Source organism: Chelonoidis abingdonii, chromosome 4 (genome assembly GCF_003597395.2).
Source record: "Chelonoidis abingdonii isolate Lonesome George chromosome 4, CheloAbing_2.0, whole genome shotgun sequence".
NCBI lineage: Eukaryota > Metazoa > Chordata > Testudines > Testudinidae > Chelonoidis > Chelonoidis abingdonii.
In genome coordinates, this window is record NC_133772.1 from 16,738,836 (window position 1) to 16,765,434 (window position 26,599).

Genomic DNA, 26,599 nt, shown 5'->3' on the forward strand with positions numbered 1-26,599 from the left:
CTACCCAAAGCTTTCCCAGAGGCAGTGTGTCCTAGTGGAGAGTGCACTGGACCAGGACTTGGGAGACTCGGGTTCTATTCCCAGTCTGCTTGGTGACCAATCCAGTCACATCTCTCTGGGCCTCAGCTTCCCCAATCTGTAAAATTAGAATAATGATACTGATCTCCTTTGTAAAGTGCTATGAGAGCTACAGATGAAAAAAAAAAAAGTGCTACAGAAGAACTAGGGATTATTATTCTCTGTTCTAAAGATATGTCCTCAAAAGAGATCTCTCAGCAAAGTCCTCTCCCCTCCCCACTGAAATCCACCCCCAATGCTGGGTTCATTCTGGGAAGGGCACCCCAGACCATCAGAGGCCTGTGGAGCACAGCCGGAGAACTTGCATTCAGAAGCACCACTACTGGCTCTAACAGGGGAATGGTTTACTCAGCAACATAGGAGGGGAGGGTAGTTACTTGCGTAGGATGATCTCAGAGGCCCCTTTGCTGTACATGCGGAAGCTGCCGTCCGAGTTTTTCAAGACCGTGCTCATGGATTTGCGCACCGAGTTGAAGGTGTAGACCTTGTAGAGCTTCTCCTCTGGCACCTCGTTCCGCACCGCTTGGTAGTCTTGCTTCAAATCCAGGACGAAGCCCAGCAGGGAGCACTCCGTCTTGTTTCCCACTTGCCGCGGGAGGCCCCCTTCCTTTTCTGGTGGCTAAGAAGTTCCCAAAGTGGGCAGAAAAGGGGGGAATAGAAGTCAATAAAATCTTCCCAGCCAGGCCCACTGAGGTGGGGGAAGGGGGAGGAGTTGGAAGTTTGATCTGCAGGGACAGAACGGATGTTAAATTTTTTAGATTGTGATCAGCAGGGTCCAGAGTTAACGCACCAAGATGAACGGGAGTAGATTCCACTTCTTAGAGCCCCGGAGCCAGATCCTCGACTAGTGCACATCAGGATAGCTCCACTGTGGTCAACCCCAGCCCTGGAGCTCTAAGAGGTGTAAACTCCAGCTGAGGACCTGGCCCATTGTTTCAGACTCTCTGCATGCACCATCATACATCACCACACCAGTGTAAGGGATCATGCAAGGTGACAAAGTCACAGATTCTAAGGGAAAAATAGACCATTGATCATCTAGTCCAGCGGTCGGCAACCTTTCAGAAGTGCTATGCCGAGTCTTCATTTATTCACTCTCATTTAAGGTGTCGCATGCCAGTAATACGTTTTAATGTTTTTAGAAGGTCTCTTTCTATAAGTTTATAATATACAACTAAACTATTGTTGTATGTAAAGTAAATAAGGTTATTCAAATGCTTAAGAAGCTTTATTTAAAATTAAAATGCAGAGCCCCTCAAACCGGTGGCCAAGACCCAGGCAATGTGAGTGCCACTGAAAATCGGCTTGCGTGCCACCTTTGGCGTGCATGCCATAGGTTGCCTACCCCGATCTAGTCTGACCTACTGCAGAACAGGGGCCATTAATTCCTATTTGAACTAGATCCTCTAACCAGCTGTGTAGAGGACACATAGGGTGCTAAGCTGGTCTTAAACCCTTGTTCATCAGGGAGTAGATCTTATATTCCATCCCCCATATCCTATCACAGGCTACATTTTCATTACCCGCCGTATTCGTGGGTAGCAATCGATTGCTCGGGGATCGATATATTGCGTCTCATCTAGACACGATATATCGATCCCCGAACGCGCTTATATCGATTCCGGAACTCCATCAACCCGAGCGGAGTTGTGGAATCGACAGGAGGAGCCGCGGACATCAATCCCGCGCCATGAGGACGGTGAGTAATTCTATCTTAGATACTTCGACTTCAGCTACGTTATTCACGTAGCTGAAGTTGCATATCTAAGATCGATTTTCTCCTGTAGTGTAGGCCAGCCCACAGCTCTGTGTTTTTCCCTGTGCTGTTCCTTTGGATGGTCACCAGCCAACTAAGCTCTGGAAGGGGCTAGAAGCAGTGCTGACGGAGTAGCAGAGCAAGGACAACTCACCAGGATCTTGGACGTGTAGGCTGAGTTGATGGCAACGCTATTGACGATGAGGTCTAAGACCTTGGGCAGGATGGCTTCGGGGTCGGGGATCTGCCGATAATGGGTGTCGCCCACGTAGGCCTGCACCACGGTCATGCGGTTCATGGTGAGCGTGCCTGTCTTGTCCGAGCAGATGGCCGTAGCGTTGCCCATGGTCTCGCAGGCGTCCAGGTGCCTCACCAGGTTGTTGTCCTTCATCATTTTCTGCAGCGGGGCACAAGACAGGCAGTGAAAGTGTTAAGAGGCAGGTAGGCTTCTCCCTACCTGTGTCTTCACAGGGCGCACAGCCATGCTTTGCACCCCACAGACAGGCAAATTCTGGAGCCAAGGGCACTGGGAACACAGAGGAACTGGGGGGCCGTGGGCTTCTGCACTCAGCATCACCTCAGCAAGGGATGCCATCTCTGTAGGGACAGCACAACACCCCCGCGCCCTCCTAGCTCCACTCTGGGGCTCTCCACTGGCTTGGCAGGAAGCACTACTGCCACGTGCATCTCCAGTAGTGCCGGGCCAGGCTCCTAGCTTACTTAGAATGAGGGGAAGAGAGGGTTTGTTTGGGAGAACAGGACACTGGGCAGGGGAATAGCAGCGGAGTGATTGAGAGTCCTTTTCCCCACCCGGCAGCTAACACGGCTCAGCGCTGGCCCCACTGCACAACAGATGGGAAAAAACAGGCCTCTGCTTCCTCTGCTCCCGGCCTTCCTGTGGGGAGGAGAGCCACCCCCAGCTGCACTCTGCCCCACCAAGCCGTTCTAGCCATAGTGACCGTAGCGCTCCCTCTGTATGCCTTGGTGAAGATGGGCACCCACTTCTGTCCTCCACAAACAATCCCCCTACCCCAGCCTTCTGGAGAGAGGAACAATCCATGTCCTCATGGTGAACAGTCACCCGACCATTCCCCACCCAGGCTGGGGCCTCACCTTGACTGAGTAGGCCAGGGAGATGGTAACAGCCAGGGGCAGGCCCTCAGGCACGGCCACCACCAGCACAGTGACGCCAATGATGAAGAACTTGACGAAGTACTGGATGTAGATGGGGGTGCACTCTGCCAGCCAGGGCCTGCGCTGCACCGCAAAGGTGTCGATAACAAAATACAGCACCAGGATGATGACCGTGATGGCCGACATGATCAGTCCTAGAGGAGGAGACAGGTGAGAGGCCAGCAGGACCTGTAGCTATGCCCCCGACCCCCGCAATAGGCACCTGCACACACACTCTTAGGCTGGGGATCGAGATGGGAAAGCCGCTCTGACAGGAGTTTCTTGGAGCTCTGCTTCCCTGGGCCTTGAACCTGCTGAAGCGACCTGTGCAGAATGAGCTCCGGGGGCTCTTTGCCTGTGTGTCCATCCACACCTAAACCTGCCCCGGCATTTCAGTGTGTTCACAGGAGGGTCTCTGATCTCATGGACTCCCAGGGCTGGACTAGCCAAGGGGCTGCAGGTGAAAACGGAGGTGCATTAGCAGAGCTACGTGGAGACCTCGGATTAGACTATGGCAGGGAAGAGCTGGAGTTCAGGACTGAGGGGCATGAGCAGAGATAGGCTTGGGGAGACCCCAAGCCAGCAATAGCAGGGAGTACTGTTGGGATGAAGGGGCATCAGCAAAGCCGAGTGTGGAGATCCAAGGCTGGAATAGCAGGACGTGCTGCAGGTTAGGATGAGGGGGCAGCAGCAGAGCCAGCTGAGGGACCATCTCACACCGTGCCAGTCTCTAGCCAGCGTTGTCTGTCCCTCACGGTTACAGCCAATACATCTAGTGGAACATCCTGCCACTGCTACATCACTGGGAAGAAGCCCAGTGTGGAGCTGTCCGAGAGCTGAGATCCACCTCATCCATGCTCACCTGCCTTCCCAATCTGCACCGCCAGACGAGTGAGCTTCCCTTGCAGCACCGATTTCTCCTTCTTCGGGACCTTCACCTTCTTCTTCTCCTTATCCTCATTCTCCACCCCTTCTTGGCTCTTCAGGGGCTGGATCTCCAGGGCCACGCCATCCTGAGTTTTAGCTACACCCCAGGAGGCAAAAGAGACATAGTGGGTGAGTGGGAGGCGCAGTGGGGGAAAGCTTTTGACGCCATTGACAGAGATGGAGGAGGGAAAGAGAGAGAGAAAGAAACCTAGAGCAAAAAAGACTCTCCTGGCCCCACAGGCAAACACTAAGGTTAAAGCCTACACAGTCCCAGGGAGCCTGCCCCACCGCCCCATAGGGCAGGTGCCTGGAACAGCTCATGGGATCTGCTCACTTGCCCTCCCAACCCCACTTTCCAGGTAAGGAAAAAACATCTCTACTTGACTACACCGGGAGAGGAAGGACAGCCTTAGTAGGGTATGAGACTCCTGGGTTCTATTCCCAGCTTTGCCAGTGACCCTGACTGGGTGGGCTTGGGCAAGAGTCCCTTCACTGCCTCGTGACTCAGTTTACCCATCTGTGAAATACAGTTGACAATACTTACCTTACAGGGTTGCATTAGGAGACTTAATTTGCTAAGTGTTTGTAAAGCCCTTTGAATACAGGAGCATCAGAATGGCCAGGCTGGATCGGATTACAGTGGCCAGCTCAGCTACAGTGGCCAGCAGAACAAACTACTTCGGAGGAAGGTACAGGAACCCCTACAGTAGGGCATTATGGAATACATTAAAGTTTCCTCCTAACACCCAGTGGAGGCTGCTTGATGCCCTGAAGCATGACAGTTTAGATCCCTTCCAAAAACACTTGGTCATCTTTAATCCTAAATTGTATAACTCCAGATAATTAACATCCATATGCATGTTCTGTACTTTCTGGAATCCTGCTAAGCACTTGACCTCCAGGAGATTGTGGCAATGAGTTCCACAAGCTATTTCCCTTCCTCAGCTCCCCTGTTCTATACACATGCCAAAGATGATCTCTTTAATGTCTCCATGGAAGCTCAGCGGGAGTCACTCTACGCAGACAGCATTCGAGGGGGTGGAATGGAGGGGAGATAAGTTTGAGGATTGGGGGTGGAGACTGACGCATTAATGCGGAGGAGTGAACCGGCTCCTTTACCCTCAGCCCTCTGTGATCCAGCCCAAAAATTTCTTTAGGATCCTTAAGACATAAAAAGGCCAAATCCTCAGATGGTGCAGCCGGATATAGCTTCTCCCCAGGTCTCTAGAGCTCCGCTGGCCTACACTTGTTCAGTATTTGAACCCAAAGAGCACCAACGAAACAGGAAGTTGTGTGTGGGCTGGGGAGGGAGGATGAAGACGAGTAGAAAATCCCACAAAAATAATGGAAGTTATTTGCTTCATCTCAGTTCTTGTTCTTGGGTTTAAAAAAAGCCAAACAACAACTCAGACAAGCCGTGGTTCACATACGGACCCAACTCTGGCTGTTTCAGAGCAGATTCCCCTTTCTAGCCTCCACCACCAAAGTGTTATGGATTCAGAAGAACTCACGGTTGCTCCAAAATTGTGACCTCCATGGTTAGGACTTTCAGACAGAACAGAAATGGGGAGAGGAGGGAATAACAGAAACAAAAAACCAGAACGCCCACAAACCCAAAACAACCCAACATGTCAGATTGGAAGGAAGGAAACGTAAATTGCTGAGAGGAGAGAGAGAGAGAGAGGTGGAGAAACAGACAGGTGCAGAAATGGGCTTCCTCTACACAGCCTGGAAAGAACACTGTGAGAAACATACTGGAGAAGTAGACGCTCACTTTGATTCAAAAAGGCCATGAGAAGAACAGGGTGTAACAGTTTCACAGGCCAAACCCACCACTGATCCAGGTCCAAACTTGGGGGAGGGGAGCAGCACTTCATGCTCAGACTGAAACCCCATCCCCACCACCTATTTGCCACGGAGCACTCTCCTCACTAGCTTCCACGTCCCCATTCATCCCGGAACAATGGAGGGAGGAACCACTAGCTGCTGTGCTGTGGAACAATCTCACGCGGTTAATTTCCTGCTGGTACAAGGTGGCAGTGGAAACTGACATCCCAGATCAGAGACAGGGCAGAACCATCCAGGGCAGATTTGGTCCCAAACGGTCTATGTCTAGGCTGATGTTAAGCCTCCCTGAATAATGGGGCTTCCCCCTTCCACTCTCCCACAGATTTCAGTATGCTGCTGTTTGTCTTCCTCCCAGAAGAGGCCAGGCCGCCACATGGGGCACAGAAAGAACCATCATTCCCCCATCACAGCACCAATGGTGGGGAAAAAACCCCAAACCCTTTCTTTCATCAGAACCCTAAGATGACAGCAGAGGGCGCTGCAACTCCAGCAGCACAGACCTGGGGTTTGAGGCTGGCCTCTCGTTAGATGGGATGCTTGGGGATCAGGGTAAACGAAGTGTGGAGGTTAGCACTGTGGCGACTGTTACACCCTCTTCTGGGACAACAAGGCGAGATTCCCGCTGCAGCGGCGAAGAGCACAGACTCATGGGAAGAAGGAAGGAGGAATGCTTGGTAGTTAGTGTGGTGCTGGTTCAAAGGATGGAGAGGCTGGTTACCTTTGTTGCGATTTTCAGGGGCTCCTGCTTTTTTACCTGTTCAGACAAAGAGAAAAAGGGTGGAGTGCTGAGCACACGGTTCTTGACATCAATGTCCCTGCTGGCAGGACACACCCTGGGTGCTCTCTACACTGGTACTCACACAGCGGGAATCCCACACAGCTGCTGAGCTCCACATAACTGGCCATGACTCAGGAGATCAAAAGTGCCACCCACCCATAAAAGCCAATGGGGATTTCTCCTGCCAGGTCCGAGACCTCCTCTCCCTGATGCCGGAAGGAGCATTTAGCCATAGTGCAGGGGAAGTCTCTGCCAGAGGAAGGCTGGTCTCCTGGGTGAGGCACTGGGGTAGGACTCAGGAGCTCTGGGCTCAGCTCCCTGCTCTGCCACAGACTCTGTGTGATCTTGGGCAAGTCAGTTCCATCTCCCTGTGCTCAATTTCCAGTCTGAAATGGAGAAAATACTACTTCATTTCTTCCATCTGTGGTCTCATCTCATTAGTGTATGAGCTTGTCATGAGTGGGGCTGTCTGTGTGTTTGTACAGCACCTAACACAAAGGGAACCTGATCTCAGCTGGGGCCCGCAGGTGTTGCTAGACAGAACTTAAGACCAGCTCAAAAGGGACCATTGTGATCATCAGACCTGCAGAGCACAGGCCAGAGATCCACATGCTGATTTCTGCATCAAGCCCGTAATTCCCGTTCGTCTAAAAACTGTTCCAGCTCGGACGACCCATCCGGATTGCCACAACACAAGTAACAATGAAACAGTCAGACTTAGTTTGGAAGCTCTTTGGGGCAGGAACTGTCTCTGTTTTGTGAATGCACAACTCCAAGCACAACGGGCCCTGACTAGGACTACGGTCCCTGGGTGCTACTGCGATACAAACAGTAACAAGAAGCCAAGAGCTGTTGGGAACGAATCCGCATTGCAGGACGGAGGGGCTTTGCCTGGTGGGTTTAAATTTGGACTATTTATCCAAACAACCCCCCGCCCAGTGACGTGGAGAGAAATGGTCCCCAAGAGACAACACTCTCAGCCCACCCATCCCCTGCTTTAAACATCTGGGGACAGCACCGGATGCCAAGCACAGTCAGCAAACGCTACAGCCCGGGGACAGGGGAAATGCCAAGCGACTTTCAGGAAGCAGAATAAATAAGAAGTTGGGTCCCACTTCCTGAGACAGAGGGAACAGCTTTAAAAGCGAGACAGAAGACTACTCCCTGAGCAAGAGGAGCGATTCTCTGGAGATGGGAGATACAGGATTGTCTGGCTAGCGGGAGGGGAGATGAACGGCTGCCTCTCCACTCACTCTGTCTTCTCCTCTTTAATCCTTCTGACAAGCACTGTCCATTAGCAGCCCTTCTCTAAGGGAGACGGTGGAGAGCTCATCATCCGATCTCTTTTACTAATACCCAGATGGTTTGCCAAAGCGGATCAAGAGCACAAACGCCTGTTCTGCAAGCCGCGAGAGAGGGAGCATTGGGCTGCTTTGGTAAGCCACGTACCTTCTGCCACTTAGACCCGGGCCTCTACCAGGAAGCACGGGAACACCAGACACACTTTCAGAAGCTGGAATCCTTAGCTAGTGTACATTGATGTTGATCCATGGACTCCCACAGACCTAAACTGATTTACACCAGCTGAGGATCTGACTCCCTGTCTGGTTTCTGTTTGATGGCAAAGCCCAGGGGCTTGAGCGACATCGCAACCTGCTAGGCAACGAAAGTACAAGGGCACGATGCACCCACAGGCTTCTCTTCCAGCTCAACCCTCCAGCCCCATTTTGTACCCAGCCTCCTCTAGCCATTGGCCAGCAGAGTCACTTGTCCTGAGGCAGGACAAACAATACAAAATAAATAATTAGAAGGCGGGGAGTGGGAGGAGTTTTAGACTGTCTATGTGGGAGCCCTGCCACTCTCCCCATAGACCCCAGCTCCTAAAATGGGGCTCCCCCAAAGCACAATGATGCTTTGCCTATGTGCCCAAAGCCAAGTCTTGGTCCAACAAGCTGGCAGGGCTGCTAAATTACCTGCATGGAGACATGCTGCTGCGAAGGCCATCAAGCCACGACGCTGCATCGCAAGCCCCCCCACCCCCCGCAAACAAGCTCCAGGCTCTTTCGAGCACCTTGTAAACCCCAAAGTGAGCGGGGAGTGGTTGGATCATCTCGGAGCCCCAGAAAGGAGGCGGCACAGTTCTGAGCCATCTGTGATCGGTATGGATTGGGGTGGAGTGGGTGGAATAAGCAGCAAGACATCGCAATGGTGGCAAGGCAGTGTTTGGATTCTGGCACAGTCGGTTCTGTGTAGGTGAGCGACGCAGCCTGACAAGATGTGCCCACCTCACCCTGTGGGCTCACGCCACATCCTCCCTCCCCTCCACAGAGGGCAGTTGGCCTTCAGAACACCAGGGGTTCAGACAACAGCACTGGGATCAGCCTAGCACTGTAGCTCACACCACTGCAAGGGGCTTATGAGCGACCTGGAGCCAGCGAGTGGACAGAGCAAAGGGCTGAACCCTCTAACTGCAAAGCCCCCACAGCTCTTTCCTGGGGAAAATGGGTGGCTGGGATGGGAATGGGTTCAAGGTTCGCAATAGCCTGATGCGATGTTGGGGAGGTCCAAAGGAGCACTTCCCCACCCACTGAAATTAGGGAGCCAGGAGTGACCCTTTCCCTGCACAAACTCCTACCATCTGAGGATCTCAGACAGCAGAGCAAAGCAAGTCCTCCTAGCCATCCTTCCCCACACCGACACTGCCAGGTCAACCCTTGGGACTGCGAGTATGTCTTTGGATTAAAAAGAGAGAGAAAACAAATGGAGACAGAAAGAAAGCTGCTGCTGGTGAAGCCCTCGGGTGCAGGACTGTCTGAAGGACATGGATCATTTCAGCTATCAGTCACCTCCCACCATGAGGCTGGAGCAATAGTAACCCCCATCAACAGCCTCCTTGCCAAAGCCAGCTCTGATAGCAACTCCAGAGCCACGCCCTTTCTGCCCTCACAAGCTCCTGAGCTGTGGCTGGATGGAGACAGAGGAGTGGACAGTGTGTCATAAAGAAGGCACTGGAAGGGGAGCCCAGGCAGTGCCCTGAGGTGCCCAAGCATGGAAGGGGCCTTCTCATGCTGCATGCTTTCTGCAATTGCTGCATCATGACCTGATGGTGGTAGCAGTGGGATTCCCCCAGTTTCATCTCCTAAGACTTGACAGGCCCAGCTCAGTCACTCATGCTAAATGGGCCTGCGTGTTCCCCCTCAGCTGCCAGCCATGGACACAGCTCACTGCATCCCAGAAGGAAAGAGCTCTCAGTGATCTCCTTACCTTTCTTCACCTTCTTCTCCTCCTCCCCTTCTCCTGCGCCCAGCAGAGTGAAGATGATTCCAGTCTGCGAGTTGATGCCCACAGCTGTGACTAACATCCGTCCAGAGCCCTCCATCACATGGGTACCTGGCCAGGGGAATGAAGCACCGAGGGGAAGAGAAAACATGAGCCAGGGAGAGGACATGTTTACAGTCAACTTCCTGACTATTTTAACACGAGAAACTGTCTGACTTGGGGGGATGGGGTACAGAGCCTGTTGCTTCTGGGTCACCAGTTCAAATCTGGCCCAGGTCAACCGAGACCCAAAGTTATAGCTCGAATGACAGCTGCTCAGAGCCTTGTTTTAAGTTAAGTGAATCTCATTCCAGGTTCCCATGGGACAGACATTGCCATCACAAAGGTCAGTCTACCTAGATTCTTATACTGGCCCCAACGCACATAGTAGCTGCATGCCTCCCCACTACAGAAACCCCTCCAGGACAGGGCTGAAGCACGCTGGCAGGGAGCAATGGGCAATGGAAGCTGCTGCCCATGCCCATGCCGCCCCTGCTCTGGAAGGGGATTTGCCCTCCAAGGCTGGTCATCCACAAAGACCATTCTTGGTCTGTTCAGTAGCGGAGGGGCCACTCTATGCTGTGCGAGGACCACAAATGGGCAGAAGAGATCTAGCCATCTCCTGCTGCCCATGCTCCAGGGATGGGCATGCAGAATCTGGTCTAACATGTGCCGGCATTGGGAGGGTACCAGCACTGGGTCGTCTGAACATGAATCCTGCCAAACCCCAAAGCAGCCAGAGGCTGGGCAGTTAGCTGGGGCGTCCAGCCCTAGTGCAGACGGCTTGGGTCACAGGTCACATCCGGTGGCCTCACCGGAAAGCAGCATGAGGTCTTTATCCACCGATTTCTTGACATGGTCCGATTCCCCAGTCAGAGAGCTCTCATCGATCTTCAGATCATTGCCTTGGATCAGGATCCCATCCGCGGGCAGCAGATCACCTGAGAGAGGAGGGAACACGTTACAGGCCAGTCTGTTCCCAACACAAAGCTCATCCTGCCCTTTTCTCAGTCTGCGGCTGGGGAGGCAAGGCCTAAAGAATTCCTGATGCCAGGGAGATTACCCAGAATCTCAAGGCATGGCTAAGCTGTGGCAGAACAGTGAGGGGGAAAACAAACAAACCAAAACCACACAAGGAAGCACCATGCTGCCTGTCCAAATCACTCCTTGCAGCGTAGCTGTGGAGACAAACTCCCAGTGGTGGGTGATGGACAGCAAAGGGATGCAGGGGGAGAAGATGGCTGACAGGAGAAACATTTTTCTTCAGTGCAATTAAAGCATGACCCTGAGCAAAAGCAATTCGGTGAGAGTCCCTGCTGGGGAAGTGGCTACAGCATGAGGCACTTCACAGAGCTCAGCTTAGCACCAACTGCTGCCTCTGCGCATGAGGAACCCAGGGTGAAAGCTGGGAGGGAGAGTGGAGCTAGCGACATTATCCTCCACGGACACCAGCCCCTTTAAGGTCAGGCCTGAGGCATGCTGGGAGAAAGTGGGGAACAGGCCGACGTCCAGCAAAGAAGCCAGCGGCTGAGTTTCTACTGCAGGCAGCTCCATGACTGAGCCAACTCAAGAACAGAAGGGGCAAGGTGCGAGACAGGCACAGAAGAGGGTAGGAGTGCCTGAACTGACCAGGTTGACTCTCTGTGGGCTGGCTCCCCTCCCACCACTCACCGTATTTGATCTGCGCAATATCCCCCACGACAATCTCAGCCACAGGGATCTGGATCACCTGCCCCTTGCGGATGACGGTGAACTTCTGCTCCTGTTCAATCCGGCTCTGGAGGCCCCGGAACTGCTTCTCCTTGCTCCAGTCGTTGAAGGCCGTCACCAGCACCACAATGATCACCGAGAAGAGAATGGCTGCCCCCTCGATCCAGCCAGCCTGCGCTTCCCCCTCGTCCTCCGCGCCCGCCACTGCTTGGCCACACACTGCCGGGCGGCAGGAAGCACAGAGAAGAGGAAAATTCAGTCACATAAAAGAGATTTTGGTGTATCTGTCAGCATGTTGCACAGCAAAGGGCCTGAAAGGCCCACATACACACAGATGTCCCCTGTCCCTTTCTCCCACAAGTCACTCCTTCTGGTCTCCCTCTTCCCCCATGGGCACACTGCCCATCCAGCCATTTCTGCATATTTTGGCAGAGACCAGGGTAACAGAGCAGGAGCCTGGGAATTAGGACACCAGGGTTCTTTTCACGGTTCTCACATGCCCTCTCTAGGTGTGACTTTCAGAATGAATCATCTCTGTGTCTCGCTTTCCTCAATTGTTATCCCAATTTGATACTTCAAGCAGCCACCATCTAAGAAACAAAACAGTAGCCAATAAAAACTAAGTAAGCCCCATCACTGGGCCCTTGCAGAGAACTTTGCAATCTGTAACCAATTAATCCTCACAGATTAAGGCCCCAATTTATAGGGGCTCAGAGAGGTGAAGTGCCTTGCCCATCCACCTCCAAAACCACAAAGGGGCACCGCATCAGAGCTGGAATTAAGTCACATGGCCAGACCACACCTCTCAGCCCACCTGACAGGGACATTTCAAAGTCTTGATTATGCCTCTGGCAAAGGACTCAGATCTCTGGATCACAGGTGCTATATTATACATTCTGGCATGAGATCAGCCTGTGGGAAATGTGTCTCTCTCTCATGACAGCTATGATCAATCCGTATAGCCTGCTTCATGGTAGGTATCCCAGGGGCTGAGCACACAGCAGGATGATCACCAATGCAAACACAAAACATAAATGATCATGTACTAGGATCAGGAGGTTCAGGGGATGGGGGTGCTTTTATCTTAGCTATGGTTTATGCATGTGCACAGGGATCTGGTATGGTTAAGATTTACAGACCACTACGCAGATATTTCTAAGCCTACTAATAAACACATAGGTGGGTGCTTGATCTCTTGGTGGCAGACAGAGCTTTCACACACATCTATAAGCACACCAGTATGGATACATGACAGGTCCTGAGAACCTTCCTCCCTTGTTCTAGGCATACAGTGCTGCACAGCCGGGATCACAGGTTGGGGACTCACTTTCCTCTGAAGCATCAAGTATTGGCTGCAAGGGGCCTGCTCCAACTCTTACCTGAGGCAATGGAATGACTCCCACTGAGCTGGATGGGTGTCAGAGGGGGCCATAGAAAAGGCAGGATTTTGACCAGCTGGACCCTGCATCCTGCTGTCACACCAGTGAAGGCCTGCCTCCATTTATCTAGCTACTCACGCAACGGGGGGGAGGGGGGGGGCAGCCCAAGCCCTGATCAGCATGTCACTCAAACCGCCTCTCTGCTCTCCATCCCCTCTCTTCAGCCTGTCGCCCCTGGTCAGGGAGCTGTTTTTCTCTTGGGGTCTCTAATTGGGATTATTTTGCTATCTCTGGCCAAGAGCAGAATTTCTCTCCCCTTCCCCCCATTGAAGGCATTGGGCAAAATCCCCAGCCGGTGCAAATGCAGATAGTGCCATGAAGCTGGTGGAACTTCAGGGTCACACCACCTGAGGATTGATCCTAAAGAGGAGGTCTAAAGCAGCGACCAGAGAGCCTTTTCCAGAACACACGATACAACCTGGGAGATATGATGGTGCTGCTCCTCGCATGACCAACCCCTTCCATGCCAGTTCTGAGCGAACGTTCCAGGAGACATTGCTCCTACCCCCTCGCCCCCCAAAGCCGTGGGGCACTCACATTCGCTGCCACCGCCTGGGGGGTGATAGAACGACAGGCCCAGGGAGATTATGGCTGCAATTTCCAAGATGATCAGCGTGACGTCTTGAAGCGCCTCCCAGACTAACTGCAGGAAGGTCTTGGCCTTTTTGGGCGGGATGAAGTTCTGGCCAAAGACCTGCCTCCGCTTCTCCAGATCTGCTGGGTTCCCAGATAAGCCTGGAGAGGAAGGCAAGAAGGAGAGGTGAGGAGAGGAAAGTTACCCTGCCACCCCATCCCTGCAGCTGACACATCATCCTCAGATATCCCTGGGTACCTTTCTTCTCCAGCACTCCCTTCAGTATTATTTAGACCACAGCAAAGCCAAGATGCCCCATTGTGTCAGGCACTGTACAGACAGACCCTGTCCCAGAGAGCTCACAACCTACACAGATAAAACAGACAGATGGTGGGAGGGGAAACCGAGGCACTGAGCAGGGAAGTGTCTTGCCCAAAGTCACTCGGGTCTCCTAATATCCCATCCACTAGACCGTACTGCTTCTTATTCTCGTTTACTCTCATGCATGTGCTTTTCTGGCTGGGCCTCTACAGCAAAGGGCACTCAGGCCCTAGAGAGATCAGGCTCCAGCGCAGAAGCTGGCAAGCTTCCTCCACCCATACCAAACAGCACTGATTTGCTTTCAAGTTACAAGTGCCAGAGCTGCCTTTGGAGAAAAGTGAGCTCAGCTGGGGCCAGGTGGTTGATTTCCCTTGAATGATGCAGCAAGATGGACACCTGGGAGCCCCTGCTATGCTCTCAATTACCCCCGACACTGGGCCAGGGGCCCATCAGTGGGTGGAGTGGGTCATTAGACCAGTGGATGGAGTGGGTCATTAGACCAGTGGGTGGCTTTACTCTGGTTCCCGGTTGGGGTTCCCTCACCAACCCAGATCAGCCTGCTAGGGAAGGTGTGTGACTGGTCAGCAAAGGGACAGGAGAAAATGAGGCAAACTGGGCGAGTCGCAGGTGTGACACCACATAAGCTGGGATGTCCCTACAAGTACATCTACATTGTGGAGAAACACCCATAGTGCTGAGTGTCAGAGCTTGGAGCAGTTGACAGGGTCACGGGGACTGGGCTGCAGGGCTAAAGACATCAGTGTAGACGTTCAGGATCAGGCTGGAGCCTGGGCTCTGTAACCCAGCGAGGCGCAGAGTTTCAGAGCCCAGGCTCCAGCCTGAGCCCCAATGTCTACATGGCTATCACCGAACCTGGGCTCAGACTCAGTAGCATGGGTGCGTCTTTCAAGTGAAGACGTACCCTCAGAGACATTCAGCTGGGCCCAGGTATCATACAAAGAGGGGTGAGAGCCAAAGGGAACAAGGAACACACTAACTCTGATCAACAAACCAAAGGTAGCGATTCTCGCCACCTTTCCGACACAGCCTGCAGCTAGCAAACCCTTCACGTGCCAATGAATGCCAGCTGGTGCTCACTGGCTTGTTTACACGTTGCATCAAATTAGCTGTGAATCTGGCATTATAACGGGTGTGGAATCAGAGCTGCTTGCTTCAGTATCTCTCTCCAGCTCACAGGAGAGGCAGCGGCTGCCAAAGCTCTCTGCAGCCCCAGGCCTTCAGGAGGAATCAGTCTTCTGCCTAGCATGTGGGCAGCAGGTACCACCCACAAAGCCTCAGACAACCAGATCTGTGCTACATCCAGCTCCTAGGCAAGGTGGTAGAGAATCCAAGGCATCATTCCCCATTTCCCCAGCCTCGCAAAATCAACTACACCCAGTTCTTCCAGGACATCCTAGGGCTTTTCCAGCTCTAAGATCTTTCCAGCGGGAAGCTGACAGAGGCAGATTAGGGTTTGTGGAGCCCTGGGCCAGATCAAGTGGGGGGCCCTCCCCATCCCTTCCACCTGCAGTCCCCTCCTCCAGAACTCTAGAAAAGGGCTGTGACATGGGAGGGAAATCAAAAGGAGGAGAGTTAGCGCAGAGAGCCACACAGATAGGGAGAGTAATTGGTGCTTCATTCATGCCAGGGCTGGATCTGTAGATTCAGCCCCATAGGCAGGGGGATGTTGCTGGGCTGATGCTGTAGGGAAAACATGGGCTTGGGGAGAGATCTCCAGAGTCCAACTGCTGCTTCCATGAGCCTAATACTGGCACAAGTCCATCACAATGAAATCTCTCCCTCTCGCTCCCTTTGCCATGGGGATTTTTTTGGCAGTAAGGGGGTGAGGAAGAAGGGTTAACAAGAGACAGCCAGATGCCTGGGGCTGCCCCCAAACCCCATGGTCAAGGCCCTGCTGGCCACGCATCACTGCTTATAAATCAAGGTGCTCACGTGGCCCCTGTCACTGCAGCACATGGTCCCCTCCCCTCCAGCCATTAATGGGTGTGCCCTCAGCTAAGCAGTGAGGCAAGTCACATCCCGCTCTGGGCCCCAGGTCCATATCTGGGAAAGGGGGCATTAACCCCTCCCCCCGCTCTTTTACAGATGTGAAACTGAGGCCCAGAGAGGGGATATGACTTGCCCAAGGTCGCACGGAAAAGTCTGGGGCATAACTAGGATTTGAGCCCAGTCCTCAAGCCCAGTCCGGTGCCTTCACCACAAAGCCATCTTTGCCTTGTTGCGACACACAAGAGTTGTCTCCTGGGGGCTGTCAACCCAGCCCCTTTAACCAGCACGTTGGGGTGGACTTAAATGAAATCTGCCAATAACCCCTGCCTCAACAGCTCCACCTTAAAAAGCTCAGAGCCCTGCATTTTCCACCTTAAGGGTGCCCCAGCTAGGTTCCTGCCAACTCCCGAGATGCACCAGGCAGGGGAGGTCAGACTCGAAGCTGTGCTCTGAACTGTAGCCACTTGGACTGTCTCTCCCCTCCACACGTGGGCCGGGGCTGGGGCAGCCTGGAAACCTTGCCAGATCCTCTAGCTGGAGACTAACTTCCCTGTCACTTGAGGGGGTTTTCCCCTCCTTGAGCCGGCTGAGCCCCAGGTGCTTCCACTGGGGAGAGGAGAACAAAATCCTCCCCTTCTACTCAGCTGTAGCCACCCGCAGGAGATCGGGGGGGGAGGGGGGCCAGGGAGGGAGCAGCCCTGGCAGAGGCAGGGGGGTGGAGAGCAGAGGGTAGACAAGGCCCCCCTCCCATCACAGGCTGGCTGGCACCACGCAGTCTGAAGGGAGACTGAGGTGCATGGCGGCAGGATCCAGGGAGAGGAAAGCCGGTCAGCCCGGGTGTCCCTACAAGCCTGCCTGGGAACGAGCCCCACCCAAAGTCTCTGGAGGAGACGGAAAATAATGGGGTGGTTTGACTCATGTGGTGTCATGGCCCAGGGACTGGGAGGGGAGGGTGAGCGCACACTTCCCAGCACGTGGGGGAAGGGAGGAATGCCAGACACATGGAGTCAGAGAACAAGGACAGCTGCAGCCCCACTGGCACACCCAGCTCTGTGCCATGGGGGGAGGGGGTGAGCCCCACACAGGGCCGGCTCCAGGCCCCAGCACACCAAGCGCATGCTTGGGGCGGTATGCTGCAGGGGGCGCTCTGCCGGTTGCCCGGAGGGTGGCAGGCAGCTCCGGTGGACCTCCCGCAGGCGTGCCTGCAGATGCTCCACCAGAGCTGCGGGACCAGTGGACCCTCCGCAGGGAAGCCTGCGGGAGGTCCACCGGAGCCGCAGGACAGGCGAGCGGCAGAGCACCTCCCACGGTGTGCCGCCATGCCTGGGGCAGCAAAATGGCTAGAGCCAGCCCTGGCCCCACAGTTCCATTTGTACACTGGTTCTGTACCAGAGTGACAGAATGCACCCCACAACTCGGCCCTGAAGCTGTCCCCCCAGAGCCTCACAGGCTAGGCCCCCACACCCTAGATTGTGCTCTGCCACCCCACAACTTGGCCCTGCACCTGCCCCACCTGGGCCTGCCGCCTGCCACCGCCACCCCTCAAACACACAGACTTTCTGCCACAGGGAGAGAGAGAGCACCTCACAGCCTAGGTCTGCTGCCCCCTCCCCAGACCCAGCTGCATGCCAGGGGCAGAGAGTCCCCATGTCCCCACTCCACAAGTTCCCCTAACTGTTCCCCTCAACTGCTGCACAAACATGGACCGTGGGTCAGGTTCGTCTCCCCAGTTATGGCCATGCCAGCAGATCTGCTCTCCCTCTACCCTCAAGCAGACCCCCTTTGGGCCACAGCAGGTGATCGCCACAGGCTGTGCCAGCCTAGAATCCAGTCAGTGCAGACTCCCCCACACTCACTTTAACTGCTTAGCCCCTGCCCTGGCAGGGAACTTGCTGCTCACACATACACATCAGCCGCCCGTCTCCTCACAAACCATCCCCACCCTCTTGCTCTGCCCTGTTCCTTCTCCCTCACTTTCAATATTTTTTTCTTCACAGTCACCCTCTAATCCCATTTCACTAATCCTCCTCCTGACAGCAGGCACTGTCACACCCTTTCCCCTTCCAAAGGGGACCAATTCACCACAGTCCTGGAGGAAAGTAGAGCCTCAGAGTGACTGGAGTTGGGGGCCCACTGGAAAGTGGGAGCATCCGTGCCATGATGAGCCGGTGACAGGGTCATCTGCTGTCCTGAAATCAGCCAAACCATCCGAGATCTCCACAGCCCCCTCTGACATTCCAGGGTTGCAGCACTTTGCAAGCTTCCAAGTTTATTATGGTGCCATTGCTGGAATTGTGCAAGACTCTGGGATGTGGAGGAGGAAGGCTAGTCTTGGGATTAAGGCACTGGCCAGGGGTTTAGAAGATCAGAGCTCAACTCCCTGCTCTATTGCAGATGCCACATGTGACCTCAGGAACGTCTGTTAGGGTTTGATTTTTCAAAAGTCCCTAAAAGGGTTAGGCATCCAACTGCCGTTGATTTTCAATCTTACTCTGTACATACAGCACCAAGCACAATGAGGACCTGATCTCAGAAGGGACCTCTAGACACAAGAACAATTATAGATTAAAAAAAATGATAGACTCTTATAGGCCATTGCAATTCCCAGGACGTTTGCTGGTTAAAGTAGGAAATAAAGGAAAGAAAGGGTTAATGGGGGATGGGAGGGGCGTGAGAAGAGTTACAGAGCAGGAAAGAGGTTTGAAAATAACCCACCTGCCATTTTGTGCATCAAGTCAACTGTGGCCATTGTATCATGTCAGGGAGGAAGGCAAGGACTAGGGGCAGCCAGTCATGAATAGGTGTTGGGTGGCCAGGGGAATGGGTTAGAGGCCTGAGGAGCCAGTGGACTCTAGCCACCATAGATCTGATGGCCAGTGGTGTAAAGATGTGAGAGCCTCGACTGGCAAAGCTGTGCTGGCAGAAGCCCTTAGCGTAGGTGCAGCTATATTGGCAAAGCTGCTCTTTTACCGAGGTATCTTGTTTTGTTCACGGGGTGGTTGCTACACCGAAACAAGGCACAATGACGCCGGGATAGCTGCATGCACACTAGGAGCGCTTTGCCGGTATAGCATACCGGTGTACCTATACCAGTACAGGGCTCTAGTGTAGACATGGTCTCTGGCAGGAGTAAAAGGGCACTGAGACTATCGCAGAGGGGGACCCAAACGGCACACTCTCCCCCCCAGAATGCAGCATCTCGTTTCCAGTCTTCTCCTGATTGGACGTGGCTCTCCTTCTCCAGGTTTGTTCACACACACAGAACAGGTCAGGTGCCTGGCCCTGGCTCTTTACCCCTCCTTGTGCTCTTGCTGCTGCAGTCCTTGGGCACTGTGAAAGGTCTCTCTCATGGCTTGCCTCTGCTGTTCCCCATGCCCCACTGGGTTCTTTTATTTTGTATTGTCAGTGGGAAGATTTGCCTCTTCTATGGATGCTGGGGCGAGGTGACTGGCTGGCTAAGCAGGCTTCGGGCCCAGGGGTCCCTGATTATGGGTTGGACTCTGCAAGCTAGCTCTGCAGGCCGGAGGAAGGAGAGAGTGGGCCAGGGGAGGAAAAGGGGACTCTGGTGCGGTTATTGCCAACGAGTGAGCCAAGGCTGGATTTGCTGACACTCTCATCCCCCAGGGGAGATAGGAAAGTGAGAGAGACTCCCCTCAAACTGACTCACAGAACAAGCCTTTGCTTAGGGCAACAGCTGCCGCGTACAGCTCCCTTTCCCACTCCACCTCCCACGCCACGACAATCCAGCCTGGCTCCAAACTCACAGAGCAGAGGGTTAATGCCACAGCAGTTGGCCAGCTGAGGAACAGAAGTCTACATGCCTATGAGATAACACCCAAAGGGACAGAAGACTGAAGCAACTAGGAGCTCAAGAGGAATCCACTCATTGCCACGGGGAGGACATTCTTCATCGCTTGGCAGAGGGGAGTTCCTTACCATCCCCTCCTGGCACCAATGCATCATCTCCTCCACATCCCCTGACAGTCACTGGGTGGTTGACTCAGGTCCCACACGAGCGAGAGCTGGCCAGAGCCCTCCTTGGCTTAAACACAGAGGGGCCAGTTTGCAGAGTTGACTTAGCAGGAGGCAGGGGTCACAAGCCTGGATGGAGTGGGCCCCCGCATGGCACAGACACAGCCAAACTATGCTCCACAGCACAGAACAAAATGATTCCCCTGCCAGTGTCCCTCGTGGAAGAGAAGAGAGCTGTCATGACTGTACAGAGGCTCTTTCATGGAGGCTGCTGGGTAGACAGACCCTCTGGTTCTCTAGCTCCCAACCACACAGTCCATCAGGGCCTCTCTAAATATCCACTTAGCCCAAGTAGTCATGGAATGCTCTGGGATACACAAACCTAGCAGCAAGCTCTTGGGAAGGGGTCATTCTGAGCCATGAAACTAAAGCTTCAAAATGCAATGATTCCAACAGAGAGCAGTGTAGGCCGTGTGTGAAGGATCCTCAATGCTCAGCTGTCCTCCTGAGATGGGGTTCACAGAGAGGGGAGAGGAGCTGGACTCTAGTGTCGAATAAAGCACCCTAGTATTGACCCGGGCAATCTAGACACACTAGGAGAGCCTCACTGGTGAACACCTTCTTGTTGAACCCCACAATTCAACATTTAGGGAGACTGGACTTAGCTGTAGATGCCTCGAGATGCGAATATGGCCTTTGCCACTAACAATCTGTTGACAAGATTTAGCACCTTCTGTTGCAATGCAGGGAAGAGCAGGAGACGTAGTGCAGGCAGTAAGACACCCTGGACGTGTACCTTCCCAGGCAGCCAGGCCAGAATTCAGCAGTACTAGAAGTTGCCTGCAGAGGGCTCCTATATTTTAATACGTCAAGGCAGAAGGTCCCAGGGGACAAATTATATCAGCAAAATAGATTCTGTAGCTTCCTCTGAACTTAAGAGGATGTTTCCGTGTTAATCCTAGGGCTTCCATACGGCTCTGTCACTGCACCTCCATCCTGACCTGCGGCTCTCTGGGCTATCCGGTCCTGAGACCCCCATCCCACTCTTGCTGCTACAGCTCAGTCCTGATCCACTGCTCCCCCTGCTATTCCAGGCCAGATTCCCTCTGGACTGGATGGATCCAAGAACAGCCTCTCAGTCATTACGCTCTTCTGATCCCAGCAAAAGTCAAGACACACAGGGGCTGCCACAAGAGATGAAAAACAATGGGCAGAATAGAGAGTCAGAGAAGATTTGGTCCAAAAGTGGCCGGCAGGTCTAACCATGGTCGAACCCGGCCTCATCCCTGCATCCTGCTGATATGAGAGATGGGCCCCAAGCTGTTGGAGAGAGAAGGTTCAAGGGTGGGCTGTTCGGAACCAAAGCGTTGGCTCAGCCCAGGACAAAAACAGGGGCCACCTGCAGAGCATGGAACTGAACTTGACCAACACGCAAAGGGTCTTGGCTCCTGGGAAGCAAGTTCGAGCTTCCATCCAAGCTCTAACCTGGGGCTTGCACGGGCATGGGGCACAGGACTCCACAGAGCTGGGCTGAACGTGTACGGTCAGAGGAACCCATCTGACACAACCACCAATGGCCAGGACAAATGAGTCACAGACCAACCATGACTTCCCCTCAGTTTGTGCAGGATCTAGCAGGATGGGACCCATTGCTGACTGGGGCCTCTGGGCATCACTGCCACATAAACACCACAGTAACCACCACCATCTGTTTGCACTCAGCAGGTGAACCATGGGGTTGCTTAATGGACCACTTAATAAAAGGGATTGGCTAATGGAGGTGGTCCTGAACACTGGTTAGCCTGCATCTACTTAAAAAAGTGATGAGGAACTGCTAGATCTAGGCAGTAGCCCCAGTAACTTGTGGCGGGGGGGGGGAGGGGGGGGAAGGGGAGAAAGACACTCCATGGGCAGAGTTTAAAAAAACAAACACAAAAAACACTCCATGCTCTCCCATTATTAATGGTTCATAGTACAGTAGCGCCTAAGATCCCAGTCACGAACCAGAATGGTGCTAGGTGCTGTACAAGAGAGAGCTCTTTGGGGCAGGGACTTACACTTTAATAGACTGATCCCCAGCCCTGCTGGAGGATCCATCAGGAATCCATCTCAACCTACATTCAGAGCCGACATGACACACCTCGGGCTGGATTTTCACAGGTGCGAGCACCTGCAGCTCCCATCAACTTCAATTGGCACCATGGGTGCTCAGCACCTCCTGAATCGGCATCTCAGGCTGGGCTCTCAGGTACTGAGGTTCCCCCAAATCAGCAGCAACCGTTGAAAATGCTGGCTTCACTAAGCTGCCAGTGCGGGGAGTCCATTCCCTTCCCCTAAGGCTGTACTTCTCTGTGCAGAGAGCATTGCCATCTACTCAATACATCACGCTGGGCTAGTTACCCTGGGCCTGCAGGCTCTCTGACCTGCTGGTTGTTTCCCTAACCAGTCACCGTGGTGACATTATCTGGATGAATCAAGCTGTGCACAGGCTCTCTCATGGAATGCATGCATGAGCTTTACTGGGATGCAGAGGGAAATGACATCATTTCCATGCTGCTGGCTATGCTGTCTTCCCTAGCCCGAGGACATGCCTCTTGCATCAGGGCCATTGATCACCTCAAAATCTTCTGTCACAGGCAACAATGACAAAAAATATTTCTCAACCTGTCAAGATCCAAAAGTGAGACAACAGAAAAAGGGGCCACGTGGGAGGATCCCAGGAAAAAGCAGGCAACTCGGAAAGACGGCGGGATGCAGCACTCCAGCCTTCAGCGTTCCCTGTAACCTCCGCGCCGGGTGATGGGAGTGATGGATGGAAATAAATCCAAGTGAGAGCAACACTGGGGCTGTGTGGGATGGAGGCACATGCAGGTCTGGAAACAAGGGAGAGTCAACAGGCAAAGAGCCTGGGGGAATTAGGACAGCTGCCTTTCAGCTCTCTTCTCTGCAAACAGAAATAAGAGCAAAGCGCAGCACCTGGGGTGTAACTCCCCACCCCACCATGCATGTGCGCTCCCCACTGGGCATGGGAAATACATTCCTTTGGGATCTAAATTTGGCATTTCCGAACAGGACGTCTCCCTCCCCCCCTCCATTACATCTTGTGTTGTCTTCCCTTCTCCCCACCACACCTTCCCGTTCCCAGGCACAGCTGTGAAATATGCTAATCCAGCACTTACACCACAACATGAAGGAGCTAAGAATAACAAGTTCTCAAAGCAAAGAAAAAACGCCTGATTTCAGAGTCTTGCCCTTGCTAATGCAGCTGCCATCCGTGCTGATCGATGCCTACGGTAGGCAGAAGGGAATGGCCAAGCCTACTCAGCCAGCCCAGTCCCTACCGCTTTAGCATTAGCTCCCCTTCTAGGAATCTTTGTCCAACACACTTCATTGTTGTTAAAAAGGCACTTTCCTTGTCTTTTCCTCCCTCTTCTCTGTTAGGGCCACCAGCTACCCAGCATGCATTGAAGCTATCCTGCCTCCTACAAGCCTAGATTGCAAAAGAGTTTGGGGCTAGGGAAATAAAAAATAAATTATGAAGTACCACACTCCAGTAAACATAAACCTGACCTGTGAGGCTGACGAGAATCATCATCAGCCCCCCCGGCATGACTTTCTAACACTGCAAGGACCACATTTCTGTTGGAAAGCGTTCTAGGGGGGCTCAGGCAGCAACCTGGGTCAGCATGGCTGCTGGAGGGAGCATCCCCACCCAGGGGTTACTTGGTTTTACCTGTAGATCTTATGAGGCCTTACAGGAGCCTGGAGAATTGGTGAGTGGGTGTGTCCAAATTAGAAGCATCCCCTATAAGCGTCTGCCTCTGGGGAACAGTTGTTCAGAACACTAGTATGCGAGCTTTGCAAGGACATGTGACAAGTCCAGCTAGAGTGACAGATGTCTGGCTGGTAGCTGGACTTGGCTGCTGAGTTCCTAACCTACCTTTAAACTCTCCTTCACCATGCTACCCCAGCGTTATCCTGCTGCTAGCGCCATCAATTATTGAATGGCAGAAACGCTGGAGCAAAGCTCATGGGCACCAGGCCAGCTGCGGAAAGGAATCCCATAGCTTTTAATGCTTCCTGAAGTACTCAATCCTTTGCCCATTCCCTCAGGTTTGGAGTCTGCGCCCCACTTTGGGGACCCGGCAAAGAGAAGGGAACTGGAGGCTGCAGGGAGAATGTGAATGGATAGTCTTGTGGTTAAGGCTGGGCTTCTTGAAATCTGAGCTCTACTCCCAAGTCAGTCATTTGATCATTGTGCCTCAGGCCTCTTCAGCTGCACAATGGGGATACTACTACTTCTTTGGGCTGTAGCCTCTAATTAGACTGTAAACTCTTTGGGGCAGGGACTGTCTCTCATTTAGCGTATGGCCAGCACCCAACACAATGGGGACCTGATCTCGGATTGGGCCACTTAGGTACTTACCGTAATCTGATAGATGCTCACAACTACTGAGCCACGCAACTACATGGGGAGCATAGGCCTGTGGCCTCCAATTTGCAGGCTTAGGCCTAACAAGATTGCAAATTCTAACTCATCATTGACCAATGACAGGCAAGATCAGGAACGGTTCCGCTCTGATCCTCCAGAGCACACGGGAGCTTGGGAGAATCAGCTCCCATTTCAATCCCTCTCTGCTAACCTGCCTGGGCCAGCCCAGCCCCTTACCTTCTACCGGCGACGTTTTCAGCCTCTTGCAGATGTTCTGCACACCCCCGTACGTGTCATTTATCCTTGCAACAGCCTCGCCACTCCGAAGCTCCATGAGGGTCCGCAGGTCGGCCAGGGAGCAGCCGAAATCCCCTTCATGGCTGCCCTCGGCAACCGAATTCCCAGGATGGTGGTCAGCAGCGTTGTTCGTCATGTTGCCAAAACAGCGTGAGTCACAACAGACACGTGCGGAAAAACGCTGGCTCCTATTTATTCGCCTCCCTCCCCTGGAAGTCCCAACAGGGACACAGACGGTCCTTGGCAGCTCCCAGCAGCCGCCCTAGCTCCACAGCCCCGGAGAGGACTGGATGGCGGGGCCTCGACAGAGAGAGGAAAATCCTAGCAGAGGTGCCAGAAGTAGGGAAGGGGAAGTGGGTGCTTCCTTCTACAGCTTCCCAGGTGAAGCTGGCGTGACTAGCTGAGCCCAACTTCTCCAGATAAAGGTGTAAACAGGATGTGCATGTTACCGTGGAAGCAACCTTAGCGACAACCAGTGTGTATCTCTTGGAGAAGGAGGAGGGTTCCCTGGATACCAGCGGCAACGGGAGCTGCAAGACAGATTTAAAACAAAAATACTGTCATTAGCAAGAGGGCCGAGACACACGTGCCATGGAATGGGGGACCGAGAGCCATGGTGCTAAGGATGCACCTATGCAAGACATATTGGGAGGCAGCAAGGTCTAGGAATGAGCACTTGAGCCGGGAACCCCCAGGTTCTAATCCCACCTCTATCCTGTTTTAGGGCAGCATCTTAAAGGGACATGCCCGCTTCAGCACTAGTACAGTCCTTTTCAAGCTGGACTGTTAGCTAGCAGAAATGGGTCTCTTATTTGTATTACTGGGGAGCACAGGAGCCTGTTATGATCCATAACCCCATGGCGCTAGGTGCTGTACAAATACAGAACAAGCCAGTCTCTTCACCCCCAGGAGCTTAAAATCTAAGCTCCACTGACCTCAACAAAACTATGCTGCTAAATGCTAGCTGACGATCTGGTCCTTCATCTCTCGATCTCAAAGCGTTTCAAAGTGCATCAGCATCACTGGCCTAACTACCCGGCAGGGAAGATTGATGGCCCCCAGAACAAGTGACTTGCCAGTTGAGTCAGGGGCAGGAAGAGGACCCAGGTGATGCTCTGCTCCATCCACAGCTGTCTGGCCCAAAGCAGAGAGGAAGAGAAATATTTCCATTCATTTGTTTTAAAAACAAAGACTTCCAGTGGAAAACAGCTGTCTCTTCCACACCCCTCTGCAATGCCAGGGACACCCTGAGAATCTGGCTGTGAAACTGACTATACATAAAATGTGAAAATGACTCCACCGATTTCTCCTCTGTCTGGAAGGAAGACAAAGCTAAAGATGTAAACAAACATAAATGTGGACAAATAAATTGGAGCTTAAAAGGCCTTGTTTTTAAGTTATTGAGTGGATTGTCAGTTAACATGGGTAAAAAAAACCCAAACATTTAAAGACAGACAGATATTTAGACCACATCCCTTTGGCTTCTTTGCCCGAGTTTCCCCATCTCTACAAGGATTACTAGCTCTATTACCATTACCTAGAATGGGGCAATAAGAAGGAGAGAAATACTATGACTTACTCAGCAATTAAGCCCCACGTGCAGATGAGCTGAGTTAGAGTCAGCACCAGCTGTATCCTGCATGGAAGGGAGAATTCCAGAGCAAGTCTCAGTGGGTTCCCTGATGCAGGAAGGGGAAGGAAGCCTGAAATATTAAAACTGGGGAGGATTCAAGAGCCCATTCCAGATGGGCAGAGAAATCCACTTCAGTTTCTTCTCCTCCTCACTCAGGAGGAGGAAGTCCTCCTTCCCCTTGGCTCTAGTGTTGGTCAGCTAAACACCGCTCACCTGCAACCGTTCTAGGGAAATGCTGGGATGGAACATCATACACCAATTGGATTCCAAACATTTGGGGCCCCCATGTTTTCCCTGCCATCTCCAAGAGCGGAAGCAGCTGGCAAGGAAGGG

General features: G+C 53.1%; 1 protein-coding gene across 5 annotated transcripts in view; it reads right to left on the reverse strand.

Annotated features, from left to right (window-relative positions):
• The window catches only part of ATP2B4 (ATPase plasma membrane Ca2+ transporting 4), a 106,749-nt gene that overhangs the window by 29,951 nt on the left and 50,199 nt on the right, over positions 1–26,599 (reverse strand). For all 5 annotated transcript variants that reach the window (XM_032785819.2, XM_032785815.2, XM_032785816.2 and 2 more), the window contains 10 exons: positions 24,574–25,163; positions 13,565–13,762; positions 11,550–11,807; positions 10,694–10,819; positions 9,825–9,950; positions 6,501–6,536; positions 3,870–4,031; positions 2,948–3,162; positions 1,989–2,231; positions 456–697 (listed from right to left, as the gene is read on the reverse strand). In XM_032785819.2, the coding sequence (XP_032641710.1) occupies positions 456–697; positions 1,989–2,231; positions 2,948–3,162; positions 3,870–4,031; positions 6,501–6,536; positions 9,825–9,950; positions 10,694–10,819; positions 11,550–11,807; positions 13,565–13,762; positions 24,574–24,769 (1,802 nt within the window). In that variant the 5' untranslated portion in view covers positions 24,770–25,163. The remainder of the gene's footprint in view (positions 1–455; positions 698–1,988; positions 2,232–2,947; positions 3,163–3,869; positions 4,032–6,500; positions 6,537–9,824; positions 9,951–10,693; positions 10,820–11,549; positions 11,808–13,564; positions 13,763–24,573; positions 25,164–26,599) is intronic.